The sequence below is a fragment of the Acartia tonsa genome, chromosome 6 (genome assembly GCF_053477335.1).
Source record: "Acartia tonsa isolate MP-2025a chromosome 6, ASM5347733v1, whole genome shotgun sequence".
NCBI lineage: Eukaryota > Metazoa > Arthropoda > Copepoda > Calanoida > Acartiidae > Acartia > Acartia tonsa.
Genome location: NC_137265.1, coordinates 53,555,673 through 53,583,131, shown reverse-complemented (window position 1 = coordinate 53,583,131; position 27,459 = coordinate 53,555,673). Strand labels below are relative to the sequence as shown.

Sequence of the window (27,459 nt, the reverse complement as noted above, 5' to 3'; positions counted from 1 at the left end):
TTGCTAAATATTATAAAAAATAAATATAAAAACTAAATATGGAGAGAAGGGGGGGGGGGGGTGGTTGGGTTATATAACCCAAAGATGGGGGGGTAATAAAACCGTATCAACCTCTGTTTGTCAGCTTTGCTTTTATAAATGTTAACATCCTTGTTTATTCCTTTCCTTCTACTTTCTTACATATGTCTGTATGTCTATAACAATAGCTCTTACCGTAAATTTAGGCATATCAGAATTAGATATGACTTTTACAATTCTTATTGTTCGTTTGGACGTCTGTTTTTTCTTGCTTTGCTTCTATGGAATTATCATTTTTGTTGTAGTTTTTAATTGCTAATTTTTTTTGTGTTTTAATATCTTAATTTATTTAGGAGATTGTGAGAGGATATACCAGCATGAATACTTGTGATATCTGCAACAAGAATTTTACACAGAAATCTCACTTGGTTGTTCATAGGAGGGTACATACTGGTGAGAGACCATACTCATGTGATCAATGTGAGAAGACCTTTTCTCAGAATAGTAGTTTGATGACACATAGAAAAATTCATACAGGAGAGAAACCATACTCATGTCATCAATGTGAAAAGACATTTTCTCATATTGGTGATTTGACTATACACAAAAGGATCCATACGGGTGAGAAACCATTTTCATGTAATCAATGTGAAAAAAGATTTCTGAAAAATAGTGATTTGACGGTCCATAAAAGGATCCATACGGGAGAGAAGCCATACTCATGTCAACTTTGTAACAAACATTATATCTCTAGTTCAGCGTTATCAAAACATAAAAAATCCCCTGAACATTTAGAAATGAGGAAAAGCTATAATAATACAGGTCCACCTTCTGTATCTATTAGTTTCATAAAATGTGAAGAAATTGATGTTAAAGAAGAAATTAAAGTAGAAGAAATATTTGATGAATATCCTCTCTCTATCCAGATGAGAGCTGACAATATTTAAGAAAATATTAAACAAGAAATAGAAGATCCTCTTTCTTGTGAACAGAATTATGATGAAGATAGAATTTACACTATTGATATTGTTCATCATAAAATATAAACCTTTAATTGTCATAGAATACAAATATTTATTTAGAGAGACAGGATTAATGCTCAATTTAAATAAAAATAAAAATCTTATTTTTCACATTAAAAATCTGCATTTTATCTTTATTTGTTGCAATTTTTTATTCATTTATAAATAGGTACCTAGCTATTGTGATTATTTCAATTAATATGTGAATATTAAAGTTTTATGGTGTGTCTAAATTCTAAACATACTTACTTTACACTTGGTTTTACAGGATCTTCATATTAAATCTGTCTCCATTTTATTTCACTTACAACTTGCTGTTTAAATGTATTTATTTTACATGAATGATATTATTGTTTTCCAATATAAAGAAAATCATTAATTTGTTTATTTATCTTGTAGTGTAAATAAAATAATTGTCTAATGTAGATATATTATTTTCAGATTAATTTATGACAAAATAAAATGCACATCGTATAGATATCAATAAGAAAGAAGTTTTCTACTAATTTTGTTTAAAAACACACAGGTTATTCATTTTATTACTAAATATTTCTATAATTAGGGTCTCCAGTCTTTACATCCGTCCGTAATGGTAAACTCTTTAATTTAGACATGTTAGAATTGTCATTTTTAACTTTGCATGATAATTCCTGTAATTTTTACGTATGATTTTGGAAGCATAGGCAGTAACTCTATAATCGTTTAAAGAAAGTCCTTGTATCCAATGAAAACTTGCTGATTTTTAACTTTTGACAACAAATTTCTGTATATTTTTTTGATGTATTTTTGGACTAGTGATTCCTAGGATAACAAATTATTTCATTATTGTAAGCAAGACATCTTTATAATCAAATCCAAAAAATTAAAGTATGTCCTCTACTGCATCCTGTATTTAAGCAATATTGTAGCAAAATGTCCAATTTTGTTTGTACTTACAAATTATTGTTCTGACACTAACAAAAGTTATTGCTCGTTTGTCCTTTCTTTTGAATTTAGAACTTTGCTTTTATGGATGTTATCATCCTTATTTTATTACTAAAGGTTGTATTCCAATATAGAGGGTCATATCTCTGAGGTAGAGTAACAACTCCTTTTACCTTCCTAATAGCTTAAAAGCAATTTTTTGTCCAATGCATAACTTCCCCAATAATTGTAGCTGTTTCCAAGATCTTTGAATATATTTATATTTAGCCAAGTAAAGGGCTGTAAATCCTTGCAGATAATGAAAAGTACGTCGAAGCTTTTTTAAATGGGGGGGGGGGGGGGGGGGGTTGTATTTTATCATTATTTGGTTAAATGACACATCAAAAAGTTTTACCCCTCGGGTAAGCTGTACCTTGTTTGTAAAAAGTGCTTTTAACCTTAGTGAGAAGCTAAGCGCTAGCACATTTTTTTAAGGGTTATAATGGTTTAGTTTAGGGAGGGTAGATAAAATCTAATTCCAAATATTATAGAGTGCTTCTTGGGGGGGGGGGGGGGGACAAACTTACCTATAATATCCATTCAATTTAGATGATACTTTTTCATGACACTTTTATTAATCCAAATCTTTTCTTGAACCTATGAATCCGTATTAAGTTCACATTTATTCTGTTTGTGCCGCTAAATTACATTGATTTTATATGTTTACAAAATAACATTATTTTAAAAATCTATATCATCAAATAATGCATGATAAATAATAATTTGCCGCCAGAATCTTTATTCATTATAATTGCTTATCCAGTTTCTGATTAAAAGTGGGAGGAGTCGGCGTTGAGCATCTTGATTAAGTAAATGGGCGGAGATTTTGTGCAGTTTTATTTTAATAAAACAAAATATTGTTACTTTTTAAGTTGATAATTGTATTATTGTCAGTCAGGACCTAAGTTTTACAGTTAACAGAGGAAATTGCAATATACAAAAAGGTTTTTTTGCACTACAGGTCATTCCAGATATGTTATTTGATCTATTAACTATTTAAAATTACCTTGATTCCCCTCTGGAATGTTTTAAAGGGTGTATGGGGTGTCCACTACCCCTAATTTTGCCATTTAACCCCCCTACAACTCCCTTCTGCACGCCTCTAAATTAGTAATTTATATGCTCATTACTCCTGATAGAAGTTAATCATTAATATCTTTTTGTATGTAATCTAAAATTCAAATTTTCTAACGCCTTTTTGTCCATCTGTCTGTGTGAAATTTTCCCTAAATATTACTGTATAACTATTTACCATTATTTTTGTTTGATGTCTGGTACATTTGTATTTTACAACCTTTTAATAATAACGTATATTTCCATCTTAGTTTTACAAAATTATTTACATTATTTGGTAGAACTTATCTAACAAATGTACAAATCTATAATATGATAATAATTCCCGCCAGAATTTATTTTTATAATCCCCCTTCACAGAAACATTTCCTAACTCAGCTTCTAATTATAAGTAGGAGGAGTCTAGGTTGAGCATCATAATTAAGTAAATAGGCGGAGATTTAGTTTTGCTTTATTTCTATAAAACGAGAGCTAACTATTGATTATTTCTTAGGTTTATAATAGAATCAACGTCAGTCATCAACTAAAATTTACAGAGAAAAGAACAGAGAGAAATCTATTACACAGATCTACTTTAAATTATAAGGTATTTATATTTTTTTTTGCTTTAAGTTATTTCTACAGAAGGAGTTAGATGTGTTATCTGATCTATATGAAATTCAACACTGTTTAAACTATGTATAAACCAGTAGCGTGCACAGAGTTTAGACACCCCTCTTACGATTTTTAAGACCTTTATTAAGCCAAAATCGAGGTGTGGTGTGAGCCTTAACTAAGAGCCCCCACCCCCTCTAGTTTTTTCAACGTCATTTTTTTGTAGGTAAGATGGAGAGTTGTGACTTCATGACTTTTTAAGTTTAGTAATTATACGTCAGCAAGAGTTGATTTTATAAGAATATCTGGTCTGTGTCGGTCGTGGTGTCCGGTCAAAGTCGGTTAGGTAGCACCAAAATTAGAAAAAATTCTAAATAAATCTTAATTTCTACATTATGACTTTTGTGTATAAGGTTATGATCGTTTGACCGCTCCCTGACTTATTTTATGACCGATTTTTTGTCCGTCTTATACTCTAGACAATGACATATAATATGAATATTGTGGCTTCTATTACAGTTAGAGACCTTTAAACATTTTTGGTAAATCCTTGGGCAATAATGAACTTCCGTGAATAGTAAGGTCATGACCGTTCGACCACTCCTTGACCGATTTTCTATTTTGTACCTGTAGTATTGCCGTTTTTAAGTTGCTAGTTGCCGAATTTTAAAACAGCTCTATACCAGCCAAATTTTGAATGTAGTCTTTTATTGTGATCATAAATAGATCATTAATAGATAAAAATATTGATTGGCGTCGCCAACCGCCGTATCCGCCAAAAATAGCAGTTTCTGTTATTTGCCATTTTTCAGAGATGGTCAGAAAAAGTATTTTTTTTGGGGTTTTTAAAAAAAAAGTTCCACCTAAAATTTGGTTATACTGGTTTTAAAATTGGCCGCTCTACAGCTGTTTTAATATTTAGCGGTCTCTAAAATGCATATAAACCACTAGAAAAAAATACGTCTCTATATGTATTTCAAGGTGGGAATTTAGGTCCTATCTGTAAGGGTTAAGACTTCAAGAGGGGTCTTTTTCCTTTATAATCATAATACTAAGAATTTTTAAAAATCTTTCTTTGACAGATAAAGTGATGCATGAAACAAATTTTTTCTTACCTTCTTTAATTTAGGAGAATTTACCAATCTGCACTGTAAAGGGTATTCACCACCCTTTATTTTGCAATACTTCCATTCCCCAAAAAACCTCCTTCTGCACTCCTCTAAATCAGAAAAATACATATATGATCAATGTGAAAAGACATCAAAAGTTAAGTGTAACTGAAGATTGCTTAATGCATGAAACATAATGTTTTACAAATAAACTTTTGTTTTTATATGTGGACTACATATATGCTCATAGAAATTAATCAGTCTGTTTAAAAGAAAGGTAGCGAGGTATATGTGAACATACAAGTTGATATTCAAGATAGACTGCTGATTTTTTTGTTTGTAAGGATTCTATGGAAGTTTTAGATTTACCTTTTGTAAAAAAATTAATCTGGAAATATTTTGTGTTGTAATAATAATCCATAAAAATGATTTCAGGAGATTGAGAGAGGATATACCAGCATGAATTATACCTGTGATATATGTAACAAAAATTTTAAACAGAGAAATAGCTTGGTTGTTCATAGGAGAGTTCATACTGGGGAGAAACCGTTCTCATGTGATCAATGTGAAAAGTCATATTCTCAGTAATTTGACTAAACACAAAAGAATCCATAGTGGTGAGAAACCATACTCCTGTTTTCAATGTGAAAGACTTTTTATCAAAATATTCATTTGACTTTACACAAAAGAGTTCATACTGGTGAGAAGCTATTCTCATGTGATCAATGTAGAAAGACATTTACAACTAGTAGTACTTTGACTATGCACAAAAGGATCCATACAGGAGAGAAACCATTCTCATGTGATCAATGTGGAGTGTCTTTTACCAGCAATAGTAGTTTGACTAACCACAAAAGGATCCATACTGGTGAGAAGCCATACTCATGTAAACTTTGTGACAAACATTATGTCTCTAGTTCAGAGTTAGCAAGACACAAAAAATCCCCTGGACATTTAGAAATGATGAAAAGTTGTAATAATTTAGTTCAACCTTCTGTATCTATTTGTTTAATTACATGTGAAGAAGTTTTTGTGAAGGAAGAAATTAAAGAAGAAGAAATATTTGAAGAGGATCCACTCTCTATCCAGATGAGAGCTGACAATATTGATCCTCTCTCTATTGAAATGTAAATGAATGAGAGTGTTGTAAATAATTTTATCAGATAATTATAAATGTTATTTTATTTTCTGATATAAAATGCTAAACATACAACATAAGGGGGGGGGTGCGTAATGACATCTATTCTTAATCCGTGAGCAAAATGGTCTAAATATTGAGCTAGACCCTTCAAACTTGGTATATAAGCCTAGTCCTATAGGTATTACATCTAAATGGCAAAAAAAATCAAAATTTTTTATTTTTAGGTTAGGTTAGGTAAGAAAAACCCTGCGGAAATGGGGTTTTTAGGCTTTTTTAGGTCTATTTTAATGTGAAAACTTGCCTTAAATTGTTTTTTCTCATGGTTTTAACTTAAATACACTTTATCTATTCATATGGATATTATTTAAGATGATTTAGCAAGTCAGGGACCGACCCCAGGGGGCTAGGTGGGTGGCCCGCAGGGGTTAAGTGCATTTTTCCCAATATATATGTTGTGATACATCAAATTATAGGTTTTTTAGGTCAAGGAACTCACATTCACAGCTGAAATAAGCATTAGACTAATTTGAGCTAGCCCCAGGGGGCTAGGTTGGTGGCCCGCAGGGGTTAAGTGCATTTTTTCCAATATATATCTTGTTATATATCAAAATATAGGTTTTTTAGGTCAAGAAACTCAAATTCAGAAAAATGCAGGAAATGGGGTTTTTAAGCTTTTTTTGGTCTATTTTGATGTGGAAACTTGCCTTAAATTGTTTTTTCTTAGGGTTTTAACTTCAATACATTGTGTCTATTCATAAGGACATTATTTAAGATAATTTAGCAAGTCTGGGACCAACCCCAGCGGGCTAGGTGTGTGGCCCGCAGGGGTTAAGTGCATTTTTCTCAATATATATGTTGTGATACATCAAATTATAGGTTTCTTAGGTCAAGGAACTTAAATTCAGAGCTAAAATAAGCATCAGACTAATCTGAAGCTAGCCCCAGCAGGCTAGGTTGGTGGCCCGCATGGGTTAAGTGCATTTTTTCCTATATATATCTTGTTATATCTATTAATGAGGACTTTATTTAAGATGATCCAGCTAGTCTGGGACCAACCCCAGCGGGCTAGGTGGGTGGCCCGCAGGGGTTAAGTGCATTTTTTTCAATATATATGTTGTGATACATCAAAATATAGGTTTTTTAGGTCAAGAAACTCAAATTCAGATCGAAAATTAGCATTAGACTAACCTGAAGCTAACCCCCCTAGGCTAGGTTGGTTTTCTGCAGGGCTTAAGAGCATTTACCTAACCTAACCTAGAAACTTACTTATATTTTTACAGGTTTTTTTCCTAAATAAACTGTATCTATTAATGAGGACTTTATTTAAGATGATCCAGCTAGTCGGGGACCGACCCCAGCGGGCTAGGTGGTTGGCCCGCAGGGGTTAAGTGCATTTTTCGTTGTGATACATCAAATTATAAGTTTTTTAGGTAAGTAACTTAAATTCAGAGCTGGAATTAGCATAAGACCAATCTAAAGCTAGCCCCAGCAGGCTAGGTCGGTGGCACGCAGGGGTTAAATGCATTATTTTCTAATATGTATCTTGTTATATATAAAAATATAGGTTTTTAAGGGCAAGAAACTCAAAGTCAGAGCTAAAATTGGCATAATGCAGTACATACTTTAAAAAAATTTAATTAACCCCCTGCGGGCCAATCTTCTAGCCTCCTTGTGTCAGCCTCCTGTATGAAGAATCATTTAAATGATGGCTTTATGAATTAACACTGTGTATCTAAGTAAAACCTAGCCCGCCTGGGTCAGTTCCCGACATGCTGGATTATCTTAAATAATGTTCTCATGAATAGACAAAGTTTATTCAATTAAAAAAAACCTTTAAAAAAGTAAGAATTTAGGTTAGGTTTGGTAACCCACCTAGCCCGCAGGGGCTAGCTTCAGATTAGTCTGATTCTATTATTAGCTCTAAATTTGAATTTCTAGACCTAAAAAATCTGTAATTTTATGTATGACAACACATACTTTTTAAAAATGCACATAACCCCTGCGGGCCTCCCACCTAGCCTGCTGGGGTCTGTCCCAAACTTGCTTTATCATCTTAGATAATGTTCTCATAATTAGACACAGTTTATTCCAGAAAAAAAACCCTAAAAAAATAAGTAAGGTTCTAGGTTAGACTTAAGACTTGCAGGCAACCCACCTAGCCCGCTGGGGGTAGCTTCAGATTAGTCTGATGCTTTTATTAGCTTTAAATTTGAGTTTCTTGACCTAAAAACCTATAATTTGATGTATGAAAACACATACTTTCAGAAAAAATGCATTTAACCCCTGCGGGCTACCCACCTAGCCCGCTGGGGTCGGTCCCAGACTTGCTGGATCATCTTAAATAAAGTCCTCATTAATAGACAAAGTTGATTCTAGAAAAAAAACCTGTAAAAATATAAGTAAGTTTCTAGGTTAGGTTAGGTAAATGCTCTTGAGCTCTGCAGAAAACCAACCTAGCCCGGGGGGGGGGGGTTAGCTTCAGGTTAGTCTAAAAATATTTTTCGCTCTGAATTTGATTTTCTTGACCTAAAAAACCTATGTTTTAATATATAACAAGATATATATTGGAAAAAGTGCACTTAACCCCTGCGGGCCACCCACCTAGCCCGCTGGGGTCGGTCCCAGACTTGCTGGATCATCTTAAATAAAGTCCTCATTAATAGACACAGTTTATTCAAGGAAAAAACCTGTAAAAATATAAGTAAGTTTCTAGGTTAGGTTAGGTAAAATGCACTTAAGCCCTGTGGGCAACCCTCCTAGCCCGCTGGGGTTAGCTTCAGATTGGTCTTATGCTTATTTTAGCTCTGAATTTGAGTTCTTTGACCTAAAAAACCTATAATTTGATGCATCACAACATATATATTGGAAAAAATGCACTTAACCCCTGCGGGCCACCCACCTAGCCCCCTGGGGTCGGTCCCTGACTTGCTAAATCTTCTTAAATAATGTCCTTATGAATAGACACAGTGTATTGAAGTTAAAACCCTAAGAAAAAACAATTTAAGGCAAGTTTCCACATCAAAATAGACCAAAAAAAGCCTAAAAACCCCATTTCCGCAGGGTTTTTCTTACCTAACCTAACCTTAAAATAAAAATGTTTGGATTTTTTTGCCATTTAGATGTAATACCTATAGGACTAGGCTTATATACCAAGTTTGAAGGGTCTAGCTCAATATTTAGACCATTTTGCTCACGGATTAAGAATAGATGTCATTACGCACCCCCCCCTTATATTTATAAGGAAAGGGCTGTAAATCTTCACAGATAATAAAAAGCCTTTTTTTGTGGGGGGGGGGGGGGTGTTATTTTATCATTAATTGGTTAAATGACGCATCAAAAAGTTTTACCCCTCGGGTAAGCTGTACCTTATTTATAAAAACCAAGGGCTTTTAACCATAGTGAGAAGTAAAGCGCTAGCACATTTTTTTAGGGGTTATAAAGGGTTTAGTTTGGGGAGTGCTTCTTTGGGTGGGGGTGGGGGGGGGGGGTTGTGGACAGAGTTTAATCCTTAATAAACTTACCTGTAATATCCTTTCAATTTAGATGACAATTTTTCATGTCACTTTTATTAATCCAAATCTTTTCTTGAACCTATTCAAGTTTCTCATTTATCTAAACGATAATTTGCCGCCTGAATCTTTATTTAAAAAATAACACCCCACACCTTTTAACAAAAAATAAAGGGGGGGTGGGAAATGTGGTGACTCGTGCCACGACATACCAGCAATTTTATTTTGGGTGCTACTCCCTTAGTTTTAGAGATAATTGGGTGAAATCTTTTGGGCTGGGTCACTAATTACCCCAACTACTGGTATCTTTGAAAAAAAACGGCGGCGGGTCCGCCGTTCGCCGCCATTTTCCGCCGCCGCCAAAAAAAAAAAATTTATTGCATTTCTCGCCGAATTAGGCAATTTGGAATCATTTGAGACCATGTTATTTTTTTCAAAAATTTTTCCCCTTATAACCAACCCTGCGGGGGGACAGTCATTTTTTTCAAATTCTCGTTTATCAAGGTATATCTTAAATTCAGTGCCTCTACTAAGCTTTTAAAGATATTGAGACAAAACCTTTTGAGGTAGATCAGTAAAAAATATTTAAATAAAAAATGGCGGCGGTACCGCCGCTCCCGCCGTCCACCGCCATTTTCCGCCGCCGCCGCCAAAAATTTTTTTATTGCATTTCTCGCCGAAATAGGCAATTTGGAATCATCTGAGACCATGTTATTTTTTTCAAAAATTTTTCCCCTTATAACCAACCCTGCGGGGGGACAGTCATTTTTTTCAAATTCTCGTTTATCAAGGTATATCTTAAATTCAGTGCCTCTACTAAGCTTTAAAAGATATTGAAACAAAATCTTTTGAGGTAGGTCAGTAAAAAATATTTGAATAAAAAATGGCGGCGGTACCGCCGCTCCCGCCATCCATCGCCATTTTCCGCCGTCGCCGCCAAAAATTTTTTTATTGCATTTCTCGCCGAATTAGGCAATTTAGAATCATTTGAGACCATATTATTTTTTTCAAAAATTTTTCCCCTTACAAGCCGTCCTGTGGGCGGCGGAAAATGGCGGTGGATGGCGAGAGCGGTGGTACCGCCGCCATTTTTTATTCAAATATTTTTTTGCTGATCTACCTCAAAAGATTTTGTTTCAATATCTTTAAAAGCACAGGAGAAGCACTGAATTTAAGATATACCTTAATAAACGAGAATTTGAAAAAAATGACTGTCCCCCCGCAGGGTTGGTTATAAGGGGAAAAATTTTTGAAAAAAATAACATGGTCTCAAATGATTCCAAATTGCCTAATTCGGCGAGAAATGCAATAAAAAAAATTTTTTTGGCGGCGGCGGAAAATGGCGGCGAACGGCGGGAGCGGCGGACCCGCCGCCGTTTTTTTTGAAAGATACCAGTAGTCGGGGTAATTAGTGACCCAGCCCAAAAGATTTCACCCAATTATCTCTAAAACTAAGGGAGTAGCACCCAAAATAAAATTGCTGGTATGTCGTGGCACGAGTCACCACATTTCCCCCCCTCCCTTTGCTTGTCCAGTTTCTGATTAGGTATTAGTGGGAGGAGTCCGCGTTGAGCATCTTGATTAAGTAAATGGGCGAAGATTTTGTGAGGTTTTAATATTAAACAAGAGTTAACTATTGTTTTTATTTTAGATTGTTCATTGAATCAATGCCAGGCAGTTACTAACATTTCCAGGGAACAGAGAGAAATCCACAGAGGAAATTTGATTGTGGAATAAACTCATGAAAGGTACTCTAATTTCTTATCATATTTTATGTGCAAAGCCTTTCTCCAATTTTGACCGTCTGTTTGTATTAAGTTCACATTTATTCTGTTTGAGCCGCTAAATTACATTGATTTTATATGTTGACAAAATAACATATGATAAAAAATAATTTGCCGTCAGAATCTTTATTCATTATACAGAGTGTTTTTTTTATGAGAACTTTTTTGAAAGCTATTTTACCCCACTTATAGTTATCAGAATTTAATGATTAATGGCTTATTTTTTTTCGTTTTTGAAGGCAATTAGTAGAACAACAAAAAAATATTTCAGTTTTCATTTAAAAAGTACAGTAAAATCTAAATTTCAAAACTTAGGTGTCAACATATAAAAATGGTTTTAGCGCATTTTTCTTAAAAAAATGAATTTTCTGTAGTCGACTTTGGGGGGCCAGTACTCCCTCCCTGGTTGAGATATGACCTTCAAACTTTGATATGTTCTAGTACATGTCCCTAATAGTATCTGTATACATTTTTAGCTCTCTATCTCAACTTTGAAGTGTTTAGCAGCCATTCTTGCAAAAGGTTGATTATTTGAGCATAAGAAAAATGCGCTAAAACCATTTTCTGATGTTGACACCTAAGTTTTGAATTTTAGATTTTGCTGTACTTTTTAAATAAAAACTGAAATATTTTTTTGTTGTTCTATTAATTGCCTTAAAAAACGAAGAAAATAAGCCATTAATCATTAAATTCTGATAACTATAAGTGGGGTAAAATTGCTTTCAAAAAAGTTCTCATAAAAAATAACATTACAACCTTTTAGCAAAAACTATTGTTTGTCCAGTTTCTGATTTAAAGTGGGAGGAGTCCACTTTGAGTATTATATTTAAGTAAATGAGCGGAATTTTATTTTATATAAAACAAGAGTTAACTTTTGTTTACTTTTTAGGTTGATAATTGTACCATTGTCAGACAGTAACTAACATTCATAGTGAACAGAGAAAAATCTAAAGAGGAATTTTGATTGTGTAATAAACTCAAACTCATTAAAGGTACTTTAATTTCTTAGGTGCCCAGTTTACATTTGTCCTGTTGGAGATGCTACATTATATTAAAATACATATATGAGGACAAAGGGTGTCATTTTTTCGCGTATTTTCCGTAAAGGTGGGTGTTTTAAGACTTTAAAATAGGAGTAAAACTCTAAAATTTGGCATGGCAGTTGCTTTAACGGGGTGTAAAAAGTAAAAACCGCCAAATTTTTTATCAATGGAGACAAACATCCATATAATATTTTCACCTTACACATTTTTAATATTAAAATCCAAATATTAAAAGTGCCCAGAGCAAATAAAGGGTTAACTTTATTAGAAAATAGTCTTTAATAATTCAAATTTGAGTAATTTAGCGAGAAAAAGCAAAACAATTCGCAGGATTTATCGGTTTTGGCAGCAGCGGCAGTTTTACCGCCGTTCTATATTGTACCATATTAGAGCAACTGTCATGGCAAAATTTTAGAGTTCTTCTCCTATTTTAAAGTCTTAAAGAAACACACACCTTTCCGGAAAATACGCGAAAAAAAATGATCCCCTTTGTCCTGTTTATTAACAAATTAATATTTATACATTATGAATATTTATATAATGTATTAGTATTCAATTATAAACAACAATTTGCCGTCAGAATCCTTTTTATTTAAATAACATCACAACCTTTTAACAAATACAATTGCTTGTCCAGTTTCTGATTAAAAGTGGGAGGAGTCCAGGTTGAGCATCATTTTTAAGTAAATGGGCGGAGATTTTACGCGGTTTTATTTGCAAACAAGAGTTAAATATTGTTTATGATTTAGGTTGATAATTGAATCATTGTCAGTCAGCAACTAACATTCATAGTGAACAAAGAGAAATCCAATATACAGATCTACTTTCTATTATAAGGTATTTATACTCTGCTTTACTTCAGAAATAGTTAGAGTTAGATCTGTTATCTGATCTTTAATTGTATATAAGTGTAGATGTATAACCCATTGGTTATTTGGTTATTTCCGATACTAGAGGGTGATATTCAAAGACCCTATGGACAGTCGCCATAGGGTCTCCACTCCTTGAACATTAAACATACAGTCATTAAACCCCTGCTTCCTCTATTCTATATTTTATATCCAAAGTAGATATTTGATTTTTAGTATGCCAATTAATTAAATTTTTTACGCCTTTTCATCCTTTGACTTGGTTTCAAAAAGTGTCACACCCGCCTCCCCTCTTTCTAAAGCAATATTTATGGCGGATTTTTTATAATGATTCATCTCTGTATAGGGAATCTATCTTAAACCGACTCTCTAATATTATTGAATACTGATTTAAAAAATATTTTGCTGACCATCATTTCCAAATTCCCACCTACTCCGCATTTGAATATACATCTCTTCAGCTTTTATCAAAGATTTTGTGTTTTAATTCTAATTCATATAAATAATTTCAGGAGATTGAGAGAGGTTATACCACCATGAATACTTGTGATATTTGTAAAAAGAATTTTACACAGAAATATAATTTGCTGGTTCATAGGAGGGTACATACTGGTGAGAAGCCATACTCATGTGATCAATGTGAAAAGGCATTTTCTAGCAATGGCGATTTAACTAAACATAAAAGAGTCCACACAGGTGAGAAGCCATTCTCATGTGATCAATGTGAAAAGACATTTACAACTAGTAGTCACTTGACTAAACATAAAAGAGTTCATACAGGTGAGAAGCCATACTCATGTGATCAATGTGAAAAGACATTTTCTCGTAATGAAAGTTTGACTGACCATAAAAGAATTCATACTGGAGAGAAACCATACTCATGTGATCGATGTGGAAAGACCTTTGCAACTAGTGGTCACTTGACTAAACATAAAAGAGTTCATACAGGTGAGAAGCCATACTCATGTGATCAATGTGAAAAGTCATTTACAACTAGTAATAACTTGAACAGACATAAAATAATCCATACAGGTGAGAAACCATTCTCATGTGATCAATGTGAAAAGACTTTTGCAACTGGTAGTGATTTAACTTACCATAAAAGGATCCATACAGGTGAGAAACCATTCTCATGTGATCAATGTGGAAAATCATTTGCACGGAAATATAAATTGAAACTTCATAAAAGGATACACACTGTTGAGAAACCAGTTTCATGTAAACTTTGTGACAAACATTATGTCTCTAGTTCACAGTTATCAACCCATAATAAATCCCCTGGACATTTAGAAATGACGAAAAGCTGTAATAATACAGGTCAACCTTCTGTATCTATTAGTTTAATTGAATGTGAAGAAGTTTATATCAAGGAAGAAATTAAAGAAGAAGAAATATTTGCAGAGGATCCTCTCTCAGTTGACATAAATGAGACTTGTGAATGAACAAATGTGGTGAATAATTTCATCAGAGAATTATAATTCCTATTTTACTTTCTTTAATATAACATTTATATTTAAACCTAAAATAAATTTATTAATAATGACCTCAATTAATTTTTGCACATAATTTTACATTATTTTGTTTGTGTAAATAAAATATTTTTCCAATGTAAATATTTTATTTTCAGAATATTATTTAATAAGAAAATGAACAAAGTATAGATAATAATGATGAAGAGTTTTTCTACAATTATAAATTGAAGGTTTTAGTTTTTATTGGCGTAGTAAGATACTCTACAACTAGGTTCAATCCGTCCATCCCCTTTTTCTCATAAAAAAAAAACTTAGTGTACAACGTCCAAACTAATTCAAATAAAATAAAACCTGCTTTTTTTCTAAGTAGTATTCATAGGGGTTTTAAAATTGTTTTTAATCTTATTTTTCATATTCTATGTGCAAAGTAAATCTACAATAGTGTTGTCGGTCGGTCGATTGTTTGAATATGAGCTATTGACTGATATATATTTAAAACCCATCTCATGTAAAAAGTAATAAATAATAATTTGCCACCAATTTTTTTTTTAAATAGCATCACAATCCTTTAACAAAAGTATCTATTTGTCCAGTTTCTGATTAAAAGTGGGAGGAGTCCGTCTTGAATATCATATTTAAGCAAATGGGCGGAGATTTAGTTTGGCTTTAATTATAAAACAAGAGTTAACTATTGTTTATGATTTAGGTTTAATCAAAGTCAGTCAGTAACTTACATTCACAGTGAACAGAGAGAAATCCATTATACAGATCTACTTTATATTATAAGGTAATTATATATGTTTTTGTGCTGTATGTCATTACTCCAGACTCATTCTCTAATGCTATTCAATGCTGATGTTTAAAAGCGAAGCTTTTCTATAATTAAGGTCGGTCCGTCCGTACCTTTATCCCGAATGGTAAGCTCTTTTTATTATTTTAGACATGTTAGAATTGTCTTCTCTATTTCAAACTTAGTATGGTGATTCCTGTAGTAGTTAAGTACGATTCAGAAAGTGTAGCAACTGTATAATCATTACCTGAATGTCTGTACGTCCATTTAAAACATTTTTAACCTTTCTGACATAAAAAATTGTATGTGTTATAATTATCCTATTCATCTGATTTTTGGAATATTGATTCCTCTTTCAACTAAGTACAATGTTAGAAGGAAGCTTTTCTATAATCAAGTTCTTATTAAATTTTGTTTAGACTTATACATTTATATTCTGCTTATTCGGTTCTGACATTCTTAATGCGTTAATGTCATTTGTTTCAGAGCTTCGCTTTTATGAATGTTGTCATTCTTGTTATCCAAAAAAATTTGCTGTTAATTTCCGAATATTGCACCTACTCTATATATCACTTAATGTGTTGGTTTGTGTTGGTATTTTTATAAGAAATATACCTTTCCTCAGCTTTTATCAAAGATAGATTGCAGATTTTTCTCAAAGGTCCCCAAAGTTTTATAATAACATTTATTTATTCGTTAGCTTAACAACTTTGGGGACACTAGTGAATTTTGAATGGTTGATTCATTAAGTTGAGTAATCAATCGTTTAAACCACTAATTTTAATCTACAGAAGGTATTTTATCATTATTTGGTTAAAAGACGCATCTAAAAGATTTACCCCTCGGGTAAGCTGTACCTTATTTGTAAAAACCAAGGTCTTTTAACCATAGTGAGAAGAGCACATTTTTTAGGGGTTATAAAGGGTTTAGTTTGGGGAGGGAGGATAAAATCTAATTCCAAATAGAGTGCTTCTTGGGGTTGGAAGGGGGGGGGCGGAGTATTACTCCTTAACAAACTTACTTATAATATCCATTCAATTAAGATGACAATTTTTCATGTCACTTTTATTAATCCAAATCTTTTCTTGAACCTATTCAAGTTTCTCATTTATCTAAACAATAATTTGCCGCCAGAATTTTCTTTAAATTAACTCCACACCCTTTATAAAAAACAACAACATTTGCTTGTCTAGTTTGTGATTGAAAAAGGGAGGAGTCCGCGCATTGAGCATTATATTTAAGTAAATGGGCGGAGATTTTGTGAGGCTTTATTATTTATAGAACAAGAGTTAACTATTGTTTATAATTTAGGTTTATAATTGAATCAATGCCAGTCAGCAACTAACATTCACAGTGAACAGAGAAAAATCTATTTTACAGATCTACTATATTTCAAAAGGTATTTATATATTTAACTGCGAAGATTTTCTATAATTACGGTCTGACCATCCGTAACGGTCAGCTCTTTTCGTTAATTTGGTCATGTTAGGATTATCTTATCGATTTCAAACTTTGCATGATAATTCCTATAACAGTTAGGTACAATTTAGAAAGCATCGTTTCCAGTATGTCCGTACGTTCATTAAAGTCATGTTAATTTATAACTTTTTGTCTACGATTTTTATGTTATATGATTATCCTATAACACTGAATTTTGGAATACTGTTCCTAGGACAACAAATCACAATATAATTAGCGAAGCATCTCCATAATCAATAACAATATCCTGTATTTAACAGTCTTGCAACAGATTTACGTGTAATTCTGTCAAAACATTGTATGGCACACCCCACCCAAAGGCGTGTTAGGTTAGAAAAAAAAACCGCAGAAACGGTTTACACAGGATGTACTGGGACCTTATAGTGAGTTCAGAACAGGCTTTCCCTAAATTGAGTTAGTACCTTCCAATAGTGGAAAATTTTAAAATTACTTTTGGTGATCAAAGGGATAGTTTCACGAAGTGCATTTAAAAAAAAAATAGTGAACTGTAAGTTAGAGTAGTGATCTTTTTATATGTCTTAGTAGAATATATCAGGCATTGGATAGATATGATTGTGATAAAGAATTTTAACATTGACCTGACCGAACTGTTTTTATTTGACAATATCTAAAAAAGTTAGTGATTTGCAACATAAATTACATGAGAATGGTTTATATATATATATATATGTATATGTTGTATGGTTAGTTGGTATTTCCGCGTGAGATAATGTGTATATTGTAAGTAAACCGGACGGTTTTCTTTATTTTTTTAAAAAAGAATCTATAGAAAACCTGTTCTATAATGAACAGGACGTTGTTTTTTATGTTTTTTTAGTAACTTGTCCCAAGGGGAACCCCTGTTCAATTTTTTATAACTCTTGTGAAATATGTGGAAAAAGATTCTCAGATATTGGTGTTTTGGCTATACATATTTGGAAAAAATAGACCATTCTCATGTAATTTATGTGGCAAATCACTTTAACTTTTTTAGATATTGTCAAATAAAAAAAGTTTGGTCTGGTCAATGTTAAAAATTCTTTAACATATTATCATATCTATCCAATGCCTAATATATTCTACTAAGACATATAAAAGTTCACTACCCTAAGTACCTTAACTCTTTAAATACACTTCGTAGAACTATCTAACATTTTTCTAGACATAAGAAAAATAGACATAATTATTGAAAATAAACAAAAAATTTGTTAGAATTTTAAGCATTTCCAAGCAGTTTACAAATGTAATCTACTAATTCTAGTTATTTTTTCTAAAAATAGTTGATTGGCCCTTTAAATCTTTTATAACCTTATGAAACAAAATTAGTTTTTGCCACCTTAACTAAGAAATCATAGTATTTATAAAACTTTCATGGATGATCTCATATATAATAAAAGAAACAATTTATTCTTAGGCCACATTTTTTTGTACTATTAGGTACTCTAAACGAGTACTGAGATTTTTAAAAATAATAAATCATAATCAATTATGAGTTTCTTGTACCTTAAAACACCTTTTACATTATTAAAAATGCCTTAAAAGTGATTTATAATTAAAATTAAATTACATTTGTTTCTTTGATATTACATTTTAGCCTTCTCCTGTTAACTTATAAAGTCTTAAAAAGTGTGGATTTGGATTGTCCATTGAATGTAGATAGTTTTAGGCACCTTAACTGTCCAATTTGGTCAATTTGGAGCAAAATTAGAAAGATTTACATGAAGATACTTGTAATTTTCTCTAAAATAACTAATTTTATATTTCAACTTTTGCTGTGTAAAAGATGATTTTACAACAATACTTTGAAATAAGATATCTCAAAAAGTATTTGAGCTAGAAAAATGTTAGAGACCTTTTTAGAAAGCTCCAATATCTGTCATTTCAACTGTAATGTCAGCGAATTTGCATGATTAACATGAAAGACAAAATAAGACAATAAAGCATAAAATAAAGGTGGTCTAAAAATAAAAGTAAAAGGGATAGTTTCATGAAGTGCATTTATAAAAAAAACAGTGAACTGGAAGTTTTTTCTATTTTAAATAACGTAGTAGTGCATAATATAAAGTTATTGATTAAAATTAAAAGATTTGACCAGGGATTTTCCTTAAAAAATGAGTTTTTCATTTTTATTTTCAACTTCATTGCATGTTATATATGGCGAAAACTTTTTTGTCATAAATACAACTTTAGATAGCATTTACTAGTTAATAGAACTCCAAACTTTTTATACAACAAAATACACATAACAACAAAGAATGACCAATAAAATATTTAGTATAGTACTTAGAGTAGTGATCTTTTTATATGTCTAAGTAGAATATATCAGGCATTGGATAGATATGATTGTGATAAAGAATTCTAACATTGACCTGACTGAACTTTTTTTTGATAATATCTAAAAAAGTTAGTGATTTGCAACATAAATTACATGAGAATGGTCTTTATATATATATATGTTGTATGGTTAGTTGGTATTTCCGCGTGAGATAATGTGTATATTGTAAGTAAACCGGACAGTTTTCTTTATTTTTTTAAAAAAGAATCTCTAGAAAACCTGTCCTATAATGAACCGGACGTTATTTTTTTATGTTTTTTAAGTACCTTGTCCCAAGGGGAACCCCTGTTCAATTTTTTTATAACTCTTGTGAAATATGTGGAAAAAGATTCTCTCATATTGGTGTTTTGGCTATACATATTTGGAAAAAATAGACCATTCTCATGTAATTTATGTGGCAAATCACTTTACCTTTTTAAGATATTGTCAAATAAAAAAAATTTGGTCTGGTCAATGTTAAAAATTCTTTAACATATAATCATATCTATCCAATGCCTAATATATTCTACTAAGACATATAAAAGTTCACTACTCTAAGTACCTTAACTCTTTAAATACACTTCATAGAACTATCCCTTTGATCACCAAAAGTAATTTTAAAATTTTCTACTATGGGAAGGTACTAACTCAATTTAGGGAAAGCCTGTTCTGAACTCACTATAAGGTCCCAGTACATCCTGTGTAAACCGTTTCTGCGGGGATTTTTTTCTTACCTAACACGCCTTCGGGTGGGGTGTGATGGATGTTTTAGAATTACTTCAGAAAGAGTAAGGACTAAGGGTTAATCCTGTTATAAATGTATAAGTATAGATGTATATTGTATAACCCAAACAACTATTAGGTTCCAGTGAGGTTGGTGAGGATCTTTTTCTTCCGCTAACAAATTACTTTCTCCTCTTCTATAGCAACTTAGCTGTGTTAATATTTCCGATACTAGAGGGTGATATTCAAAGACCCCATTGACAGTCGCCATAGGGTCTCCACTCCTTGAACATTAAACATACAGTCATTTAGCCCCTGCTTCCTTTATTCTTTATTTTATATCCAAAGTAGATATTTGATTTTTAGTATGCCAATTAATTCAATTTTTTACGCCTTTTCATCCTTTGACTTGGTTTCAAAAAGTGTCACACCCGCCTCCCCCTTTCTAAAGCAATATTTATGGCGGATTTTTTATAATGATTCATCTTTGTATAGGGAATCTATCTTAAACCGACTCTCTAATATTATTGAATGCTGATTTCAAAAATATTTTGCTGACAATCATTTCCAAATTTCCCACCTACTCCGCATTTGAATACATCTCTTTAGCTTTTATCAAAGATTTTGTGTTTTAATTCTAATTAATATAAATAATTTTAGGAGATTGAGAGAGGTTATACCAGCATGAATACCTGTAATATTTGTAATAAAAATTTTACAAAGAAATCTTCTTTGGTTATTCATATGAGGGTGCATACGGGTGAGAAGCCATTCTATTGTTATCAATGTGGAAAAGCATTTGCACGGAAAGATAAACTTTCTATACACAAAATGATCCATACAGGAGAGAAGCCATACTCATGTGATCAATGTGAAAAGACATTTACAACTAGTAATAACTTGACTAGACACAAAAATATCCATACTGGCGAAAAGCCATACTCGTGTGATCAATGTGAAAAGACATATAGAACTGGTAGTCACTTGACTGAACACAAAAGAATCCATACAGGTGAGAAACCATACTCTTGTGATCAATGCGAAAAGACATTTTCAACTAGTAGTTACTTGACTTCCCACAAAAGGATTCACACAGGTGACAAACCATACTCATGTGATCAATGTGAAAAGACATTTAGAACTGGTAGTCACTTGACTGAACACAAAAGAATCCATACAGGTGAGAAACCATACTCTTGTGATCAATGTAAAAAGACATTTTCAACTAGTAGTCACTTGACTTCCCACAAAAGGATTCACACAGGTGAGAAGCCATACTCATGTAAACTATGTGCTAAACACTATGTTTCTAGTTCAGATTTATCAAAACACAAAAAAACTGTTAAACATTTAGTAATGATGAATAGCCATAATGATACAGTTCCAACTTCTGTATCTATTAGTATCATTGAATGTGAAGAAGTTTATATCAAGGAAGAAATTAAAGAAGAAGAAATATTTGAAGAGGATCCTCTCTCTATCCAGATGAGAGCTGACAATATTGATCCTCTCTCTATTGAAATGTAAATGAATGAGAGTGTTGTAAATAATTTAATCAATATCCAATACCTACAACATAATTTATTATCTAATTAATAAAAATATTCGTAACATCTCTACTTTATCATATAACTAAATACATCGCCTCTTGCTTAAAGACTTTTTTCTCAATTTAATACCAAACTTCTTAAATTAGTGAACTTTTTATCTACCCGTTTATGAGATAGTATTGACCAAGCATACATACTTAAAGAAAGACATCCTATTAGTTCATATAATGTAAAATATGTAATGATAATGCCAAATGTTTTGAATTATTTTGACAACATGTTTCTATAATGTAGAATAAATATTGTAAAATTAACTAAATTTTTTTTTCTTTTCAAGCTTTTCTATATAACTAGGTTATGTACGTCCGTACGCACGTCATGGTTAGCTCTTTTCAATATTTAGGCTTTTTAGAATTGTCCTGTCGATTCTAAACTTTGGGTAATGAATCCTGTTTGGTACGATTTTAAAAGCATAGCAACTTCATAATCGTTAAAAGAAAGTCCGTACGACCATTATAAAATACTGATTTTACCTTTTTTTGACAACCACTTTTTATACAACAGAGTTTGATAAGTTCTTAAACAGAATCATATATATACGCAGTTTTGCATCACGTTTATATATGTACAATGCTAGCGGCTACGCCACTAGAAGTCTCTAGGGAGCTTATATTTAAATAATAATTTTTGGTTGGTTAAGTGATATTAAAACTATTAAAAACCATCACTGTTTAAAGGAGAGCCATATCGTTCCAGCAGTTCATAACGAAGCCCTTCAATAACGAATGTTAAGAAACAGTATAAAAAAATATTAATAACAATCTGTTGTGGAGGTGTCGGGTTCGAGACTGAACTGCGAAATACGAGAGACATTAAAAATGTGTAGTTTGTGAATGCTCGAAAACAGGCATTACCATGCACAGTTAGGACCTCCAGACAAAGGTGGTAAAATCAAAGGGTTGGTTGTCAAGGAAGATAAAATCCAAGAGTAGAAAAAAAAGAAATAGATAAAAAATTAAGTAAATGCTAGTACACAATAAAATAAATTATCTATTAATATTTTAAGATTGTGTCTTTTATTTCAAACAACACATTATTTAGGATGAAATATATATAGGATAGTTCCATGGCAGATAATTCACTTTTTAAAATTCAAGATAATCAGCGATAAAAAGTTACTATCTATGTAAATAATAAAAAATACATACATCACAGGAGAATAAATGTTCCAGTATGGCTTCGAAACCGATTAATATCCACTTGATTAGCTAGAATCGATACTCAGCCATACAGAAAAATAAGTGTAACAAAGTATTACAGACAATTTTTCACGAACATTCAAATAAATAATTATAAGATTAATACTAGTTTTGTTAGCCCGGGCCTTTAGCCACTTAAAGCTAACAAAATTAAATACTTTTTCTTTTTAATATCCTCGGAAAGTTGCCAATAATACAATGCGATAAGTACTGTGTGTTTTTTTTATGAGAACTTTTTTGAAAGCAATTTTACCCCACTTATAGTTATCAGAATTTAATGATTAATGGCTTATTTTCTTCGTTTTTTAAGGGAAATTATGAAACAACAAAAAAAATTTCAGTTTTTGTTGAAAAAGTACAGTAAAGTTGAAAATTAAAAACTTAGGTGTCAACATCTAAAAATGGTTTTAGCGCATTTTTCTTATGCTCAAATCATCAACCTTTTGCAAGAATGGCTGCTAAACACTTCAAAGTTGAGATATAGAGCTAAAAATGTATACAGATACTATTAGGGACATGTACTAGAACATATCAAAATTTGAAGGTCATATCTCAACCAGGGAGGGAGTACTGGCCCCCCAAAGTCGACTACAGAAAATCCATTTTTTTAAGAAAAATGCGCTAAAACCATTTTTATATGTTGACACCTAAGTTTTTAATTTTCAACTTTACTGTACTTTTTCAACAAAAACTGTTATTTTTTTTGTTGTTTCATAATTTCCCTTAAAAAACGAAGAGAATAAGCCATTAATCATTAAATTCTGATAACTATAAGTGGGGTAAAATTGCTTTCAAAAAAGTTCTCATAAAAAAACACACTGTAGTATAATAGATTAAGATTAAAAACCTTATTGTTTAATTCTACTTTTGAAAATGCATATAAAACTCATTTATTGGTCATCCAGCAGGAGAAGAGGGGATAAGGCCTGCTGCAAGTATTACTTTACGTGCTCAACAAGGTACTTTTTGTGAAATCGACAAAAATATTGCAAGTTTAAATTTACATACTGTTCAGACAAGCTGTTAGATATGGTTTCATAGTCAGTTGGCCGCTGATGCGGAAATAATAGAAGGGAATAATTCCATTCTTTAGTCAACGTATCTGTGGACAATATCTTTAACAATCAACTTGTTTGTTCTATCCAGCGGATATGAATCAAATCCGGAGGAAAGTTACAGTGCAGAACTGGTTTCTATCCAGCGGATATGAATAAAATCTGGAGTAAAGTTACAGTGCAGAACTGGTTTCTATCCAGCGGATATAAATCAAATCCAGAGTCAAGTTACAGTGCAGAACTGGTTTCTATCCAGCGGATATGAATAAAATCCGGAGGAAAATATTGTTAAATCTTTAATTTCTGTTTTGTCTTATCTTTACTTAAGCAAATAAACTGTTTTTTTATGGCATAGCTACTCTTTAGTTTTTTATATACTTTTATCTCTCAATCTCTCTTTCTCTCTCTCTCACTCTCTCTCTGTCTCTGTCCCTCTCTCTCTCTTTCTCCTTCTCTGTCTCTCTTTCTTGCTTTATCTGTCACTTGCTCTCTCTCTCTTTCTTGCTTTATCTCATTTACTCTTTTACTCTCTCTTTACATATACTTATCTTTCTTTCTCTCTCGCTTTCTCTCTCTCTCGCTTTCTCTCTCTCTCTCTCTCTCTCTCTCTCTCTCTCTCTCTCTCTCTCTCTCTCTCTCTCTCTCTCTCTCTTTCTCCTTCTTGCTTTATCTCTTTAAATCTTTGACACTCTCTCTCTATCAATTTTTGTCTCTTTCTTTTTCTCGCTTTATATCTCTCCTTCTCTTACTTTAATTATTTCACTAATTGACTATCTCTATCACTTTTCATTCTCTCTCTCTCTCTCTTGCTTTTTCTCTCTTTCTCTTGCTCTCTCTCTTTCTCTCTCTCATTCTCTCTCTCTCTCTCTCTCTCTCTCTCTCTCTCTCTCTCTCTCTCTCTCTCTCTCTCTATCTATCTATCTATCTATCTATCTATCTATCTCTCTCTGTCCATCTCTTTTTATACATCTCGATTATCTATTTTAACTTTTTCACTTTTTTATCTCCCTCTCTCTCTCTCTATCAATTTTTGTCTCTTTCTTTTTCTCTCTCTCCCTCATGTTTCTAATAACATAACACTCAATATTGCAACTAAACTTTGTTAACTTTATTGGGCTGAGCTACCTATGGACATATGTTACTCGTTGTAGAGTTCATTTAAAATAAGGAACATAGACTTTTTTTCAGAAATTGAAACGAATTGAATCAGGAAACATAGTTATATATCCATAATACAAAGTAGAACGATGTCTGTCTGAAGCTTAAGATCTCAGTAACCACTGAAGCGATTATACCTACTGATCCTGTTATGGTTTCAAGCTGATTTTGTTGTGATTTTTTTCAAAGTCTTTTTGTTCGACAGGTTGTTTCCCTCAATGTGCCTTATTGAACAAAGAACCCATCAGCCTTATTTTGAAATAAATTGCTGATATTGTAATAAAGTAATATATATAGAGCGATAAATATTGTATGTAACAATCACCCCTTTTCAAAGGCCTTCTACCAACTTTGGATTGGGTCCTTGAGTTCAGCTGATTCTTTCAAAAATGTAAATACAGCCGGATGCTGGCAAAAGAACAAAAGGCAAATTGTAAACTAATGTTAACACAAGGACGCCCAAGCTTTTTACTTTGTATTGGGGTAAAATTAGGGGTTCTATACGTTCAAGGGGAGTAATCAAACGTATTTTAAAATATCTTGAGGGGTGTAAAATAAGAGATTCAAAGTCTAAAGGGGTAAACACCCCTTTACCCCTGTACTTGAACGTCTATGTATGACCTTGAATGATTTCTGCATTTTTTACTAGTTAATTTCGTTTTTGTATTGTTTAAATACTGTTCATTTCTTGAAAAATATTTTGAAAATTATCTACTGATCTCATAAAACTGACAATAACCCAATTACTTAAAATAAGGACATAGTTAATTTGCCACCACCTCAGTGAGAGCTCAACCCTTTATGGAAAAATAATCGAAAACAACGTAAATTCAGGCAAAAAATAAATTTGGGAACATCTGCAATATATTAGTTCTATATTTGACGCTAGATGTCACTAAAAACTTGATAATTAATATTTGCAAGAAAGAATTTACATCATTAGGAAAAATGTCTTGTTAATTACAAAAAACTAGATTTATAAATGCAGTAGTGTAAATCGGAAAAGATGATTATGAATATAATTTTATAGTCAGGAGCCTAGTTGTAAGAAATTGATAATGTGAGTTTTAAATACTTTTTAAAAGTTTAGACAGAAATGGCAATTTTTCACAAAAATTGTCCCTTTCTCTTTCAAAAAGCAGAAGAAAGCATTAAACAGCTGAATTTAGAAAGCAAAGTTTAATGAAATTGTTTCTCGTCTGCTGAGCTTTAGGTCTTTGCCATCGGATATCATTTAGTAGTCTGTTTATACATCTATACTATAAATTTATTGATTTTGTAATCAACACAGAGTATAAAGCTTGGGTAAAATAGTTTATCTAAAGGCAGCGTTGCGGGGCCGTTTGATTTTGGTGCGGCTCTGGCTCCAGCTCCGGCCTAAAATCAAGAAAAACTCGACATATTTTTTCCCATGTCTATTTTTTTACTTTGAAGGTTTTAAAAGTTCAATTTTTAATAAAAATGGACTTGAAAACCCTAATAGGGGCATTTGCACATGACAAAGCAGAGTTCCAAATTATAATTTATAAAAAAAATCTCTTTATTTATCTAGTCCGAAGCCGGAGCCGTTTTTTTAACTAAAATTGGTGCTCCGGCTCCAGCAAAATATGGCGGCTCCTGGCTCCGCAACACTGTCTACAGGTATTATATCCCTGTCCTGGAATTTTTGTCAATAAAAAACTAGGCGCTGCCAGAGAGAGAGAGAGTTGTCTTATACCTTTAGATCTCTGAGGCCCTGCTGCAGCAAATGTGATGAGACTCAGCTGCCACCTTAAATTTGTATCCCAGTGACAGCAGCTTATTTTTGTGTTAGCTGCCCCCACATCCAGGTGGCTGAATGCTTATTTGCCACGTATTAGTAAATGTTAAACTGAAAGATAAGGCAGGATTATACAAATTTTAGTTGTTTCTTTACCTCGTTGTGATAACCTATAGCATATTTTTTTGTTTGTTTAAAAGGTAAATATTAAAACGTTTACATAATTTTATAATAATTAAGAATAAAGCAAGAATGACAACATCCATAAATAAGCGAAGCAAACATTATTTTCCCCATATCTATTCTATTAAAAGTTGATCACAAACAAAGGTTTTTACTGTTTATTTTGCAAAAACAAATTATTAGATTCTTAAAATTCCTGGAATCGTTTTTATATATCCAAAAACTATATTTCATTGTGGTTCATACCTTTCTTCTACCATTAACACAAGCCGCACAATTTGAAGTTTAAAAATTTATGCAATTTTTTTGCACATCCTTTAATAAGATAGGGATGATACCATTGATTGCAGCCGAGAAACAATTGTTTTCAATAGTACAGACAGACAAGTAGTAGTTAATTATTGTAAACAGCTTTCCGCGGAGAACTGGATATAATTTGATGCTATACATGATTATTCAGTATGGCTAAGAACCGATTCTAATCCACCTGATATTAATTGTTTTCGAAGCTATACCGGAAATATTATTCTTGGCAGTTTCCCCCAAAGTGGCTCTAGTAAAGCACAAAAACCCCACCACTTTATTTTTTGA

At 32.2% G+C, this 27,459-nt stretch overlaps 1 protein-coding gene and 1 long non-coding RNA gene across 2 annotated transcripts; both read left to right on the top strand.

Annotated features, from left to right (window-relative positions):
• Nucleotides 1-1,479: 1,479 nt before the first annotated feature.
• LOC145322944 (uncharacterized) lies at nucleotides 1,480-12,208 on the top strand. The gene is made up of 4 exons (XR_013880845.1): nucleotides 1,480-1,566; nucleotides 3,571-3,663; nucleotides 11,082-11,178; nucleotides 12,104-12,208. It is a non-coding gene; the product is annotated as an uncharacterized LOC145322944 (long non-coding RNA).
• Nucleotides 12,209-13,004: 796 nt separating this feature from the next.
• Nucleotides 13,005-21,709, top strand: LOC145323166 (uncharacterized). The gene is made up of 4 exons (XM_080165560.1): nucleotides 13,005-13,094; nucleotides 13,639-14,560; nucleotides 15,305-15,315; nucleotides 20,565-21,709. Exons 2-4 carry the CDS (start codon nucleotides 13,663-13,665, stop codon nucleotides 21,429-21,431), a joined length of 1,776 nt encoding a protein of 591 aa, XP_080021686.1. The 5' UTR covers nucleotides 13,005-13,094; nucleotides 13,639-13,662; the 3' UTR covers nucleotides 21,432-21,709.
• Nucleotides 21,710-27,459: the final 5,750 nt, after the last annotated feature.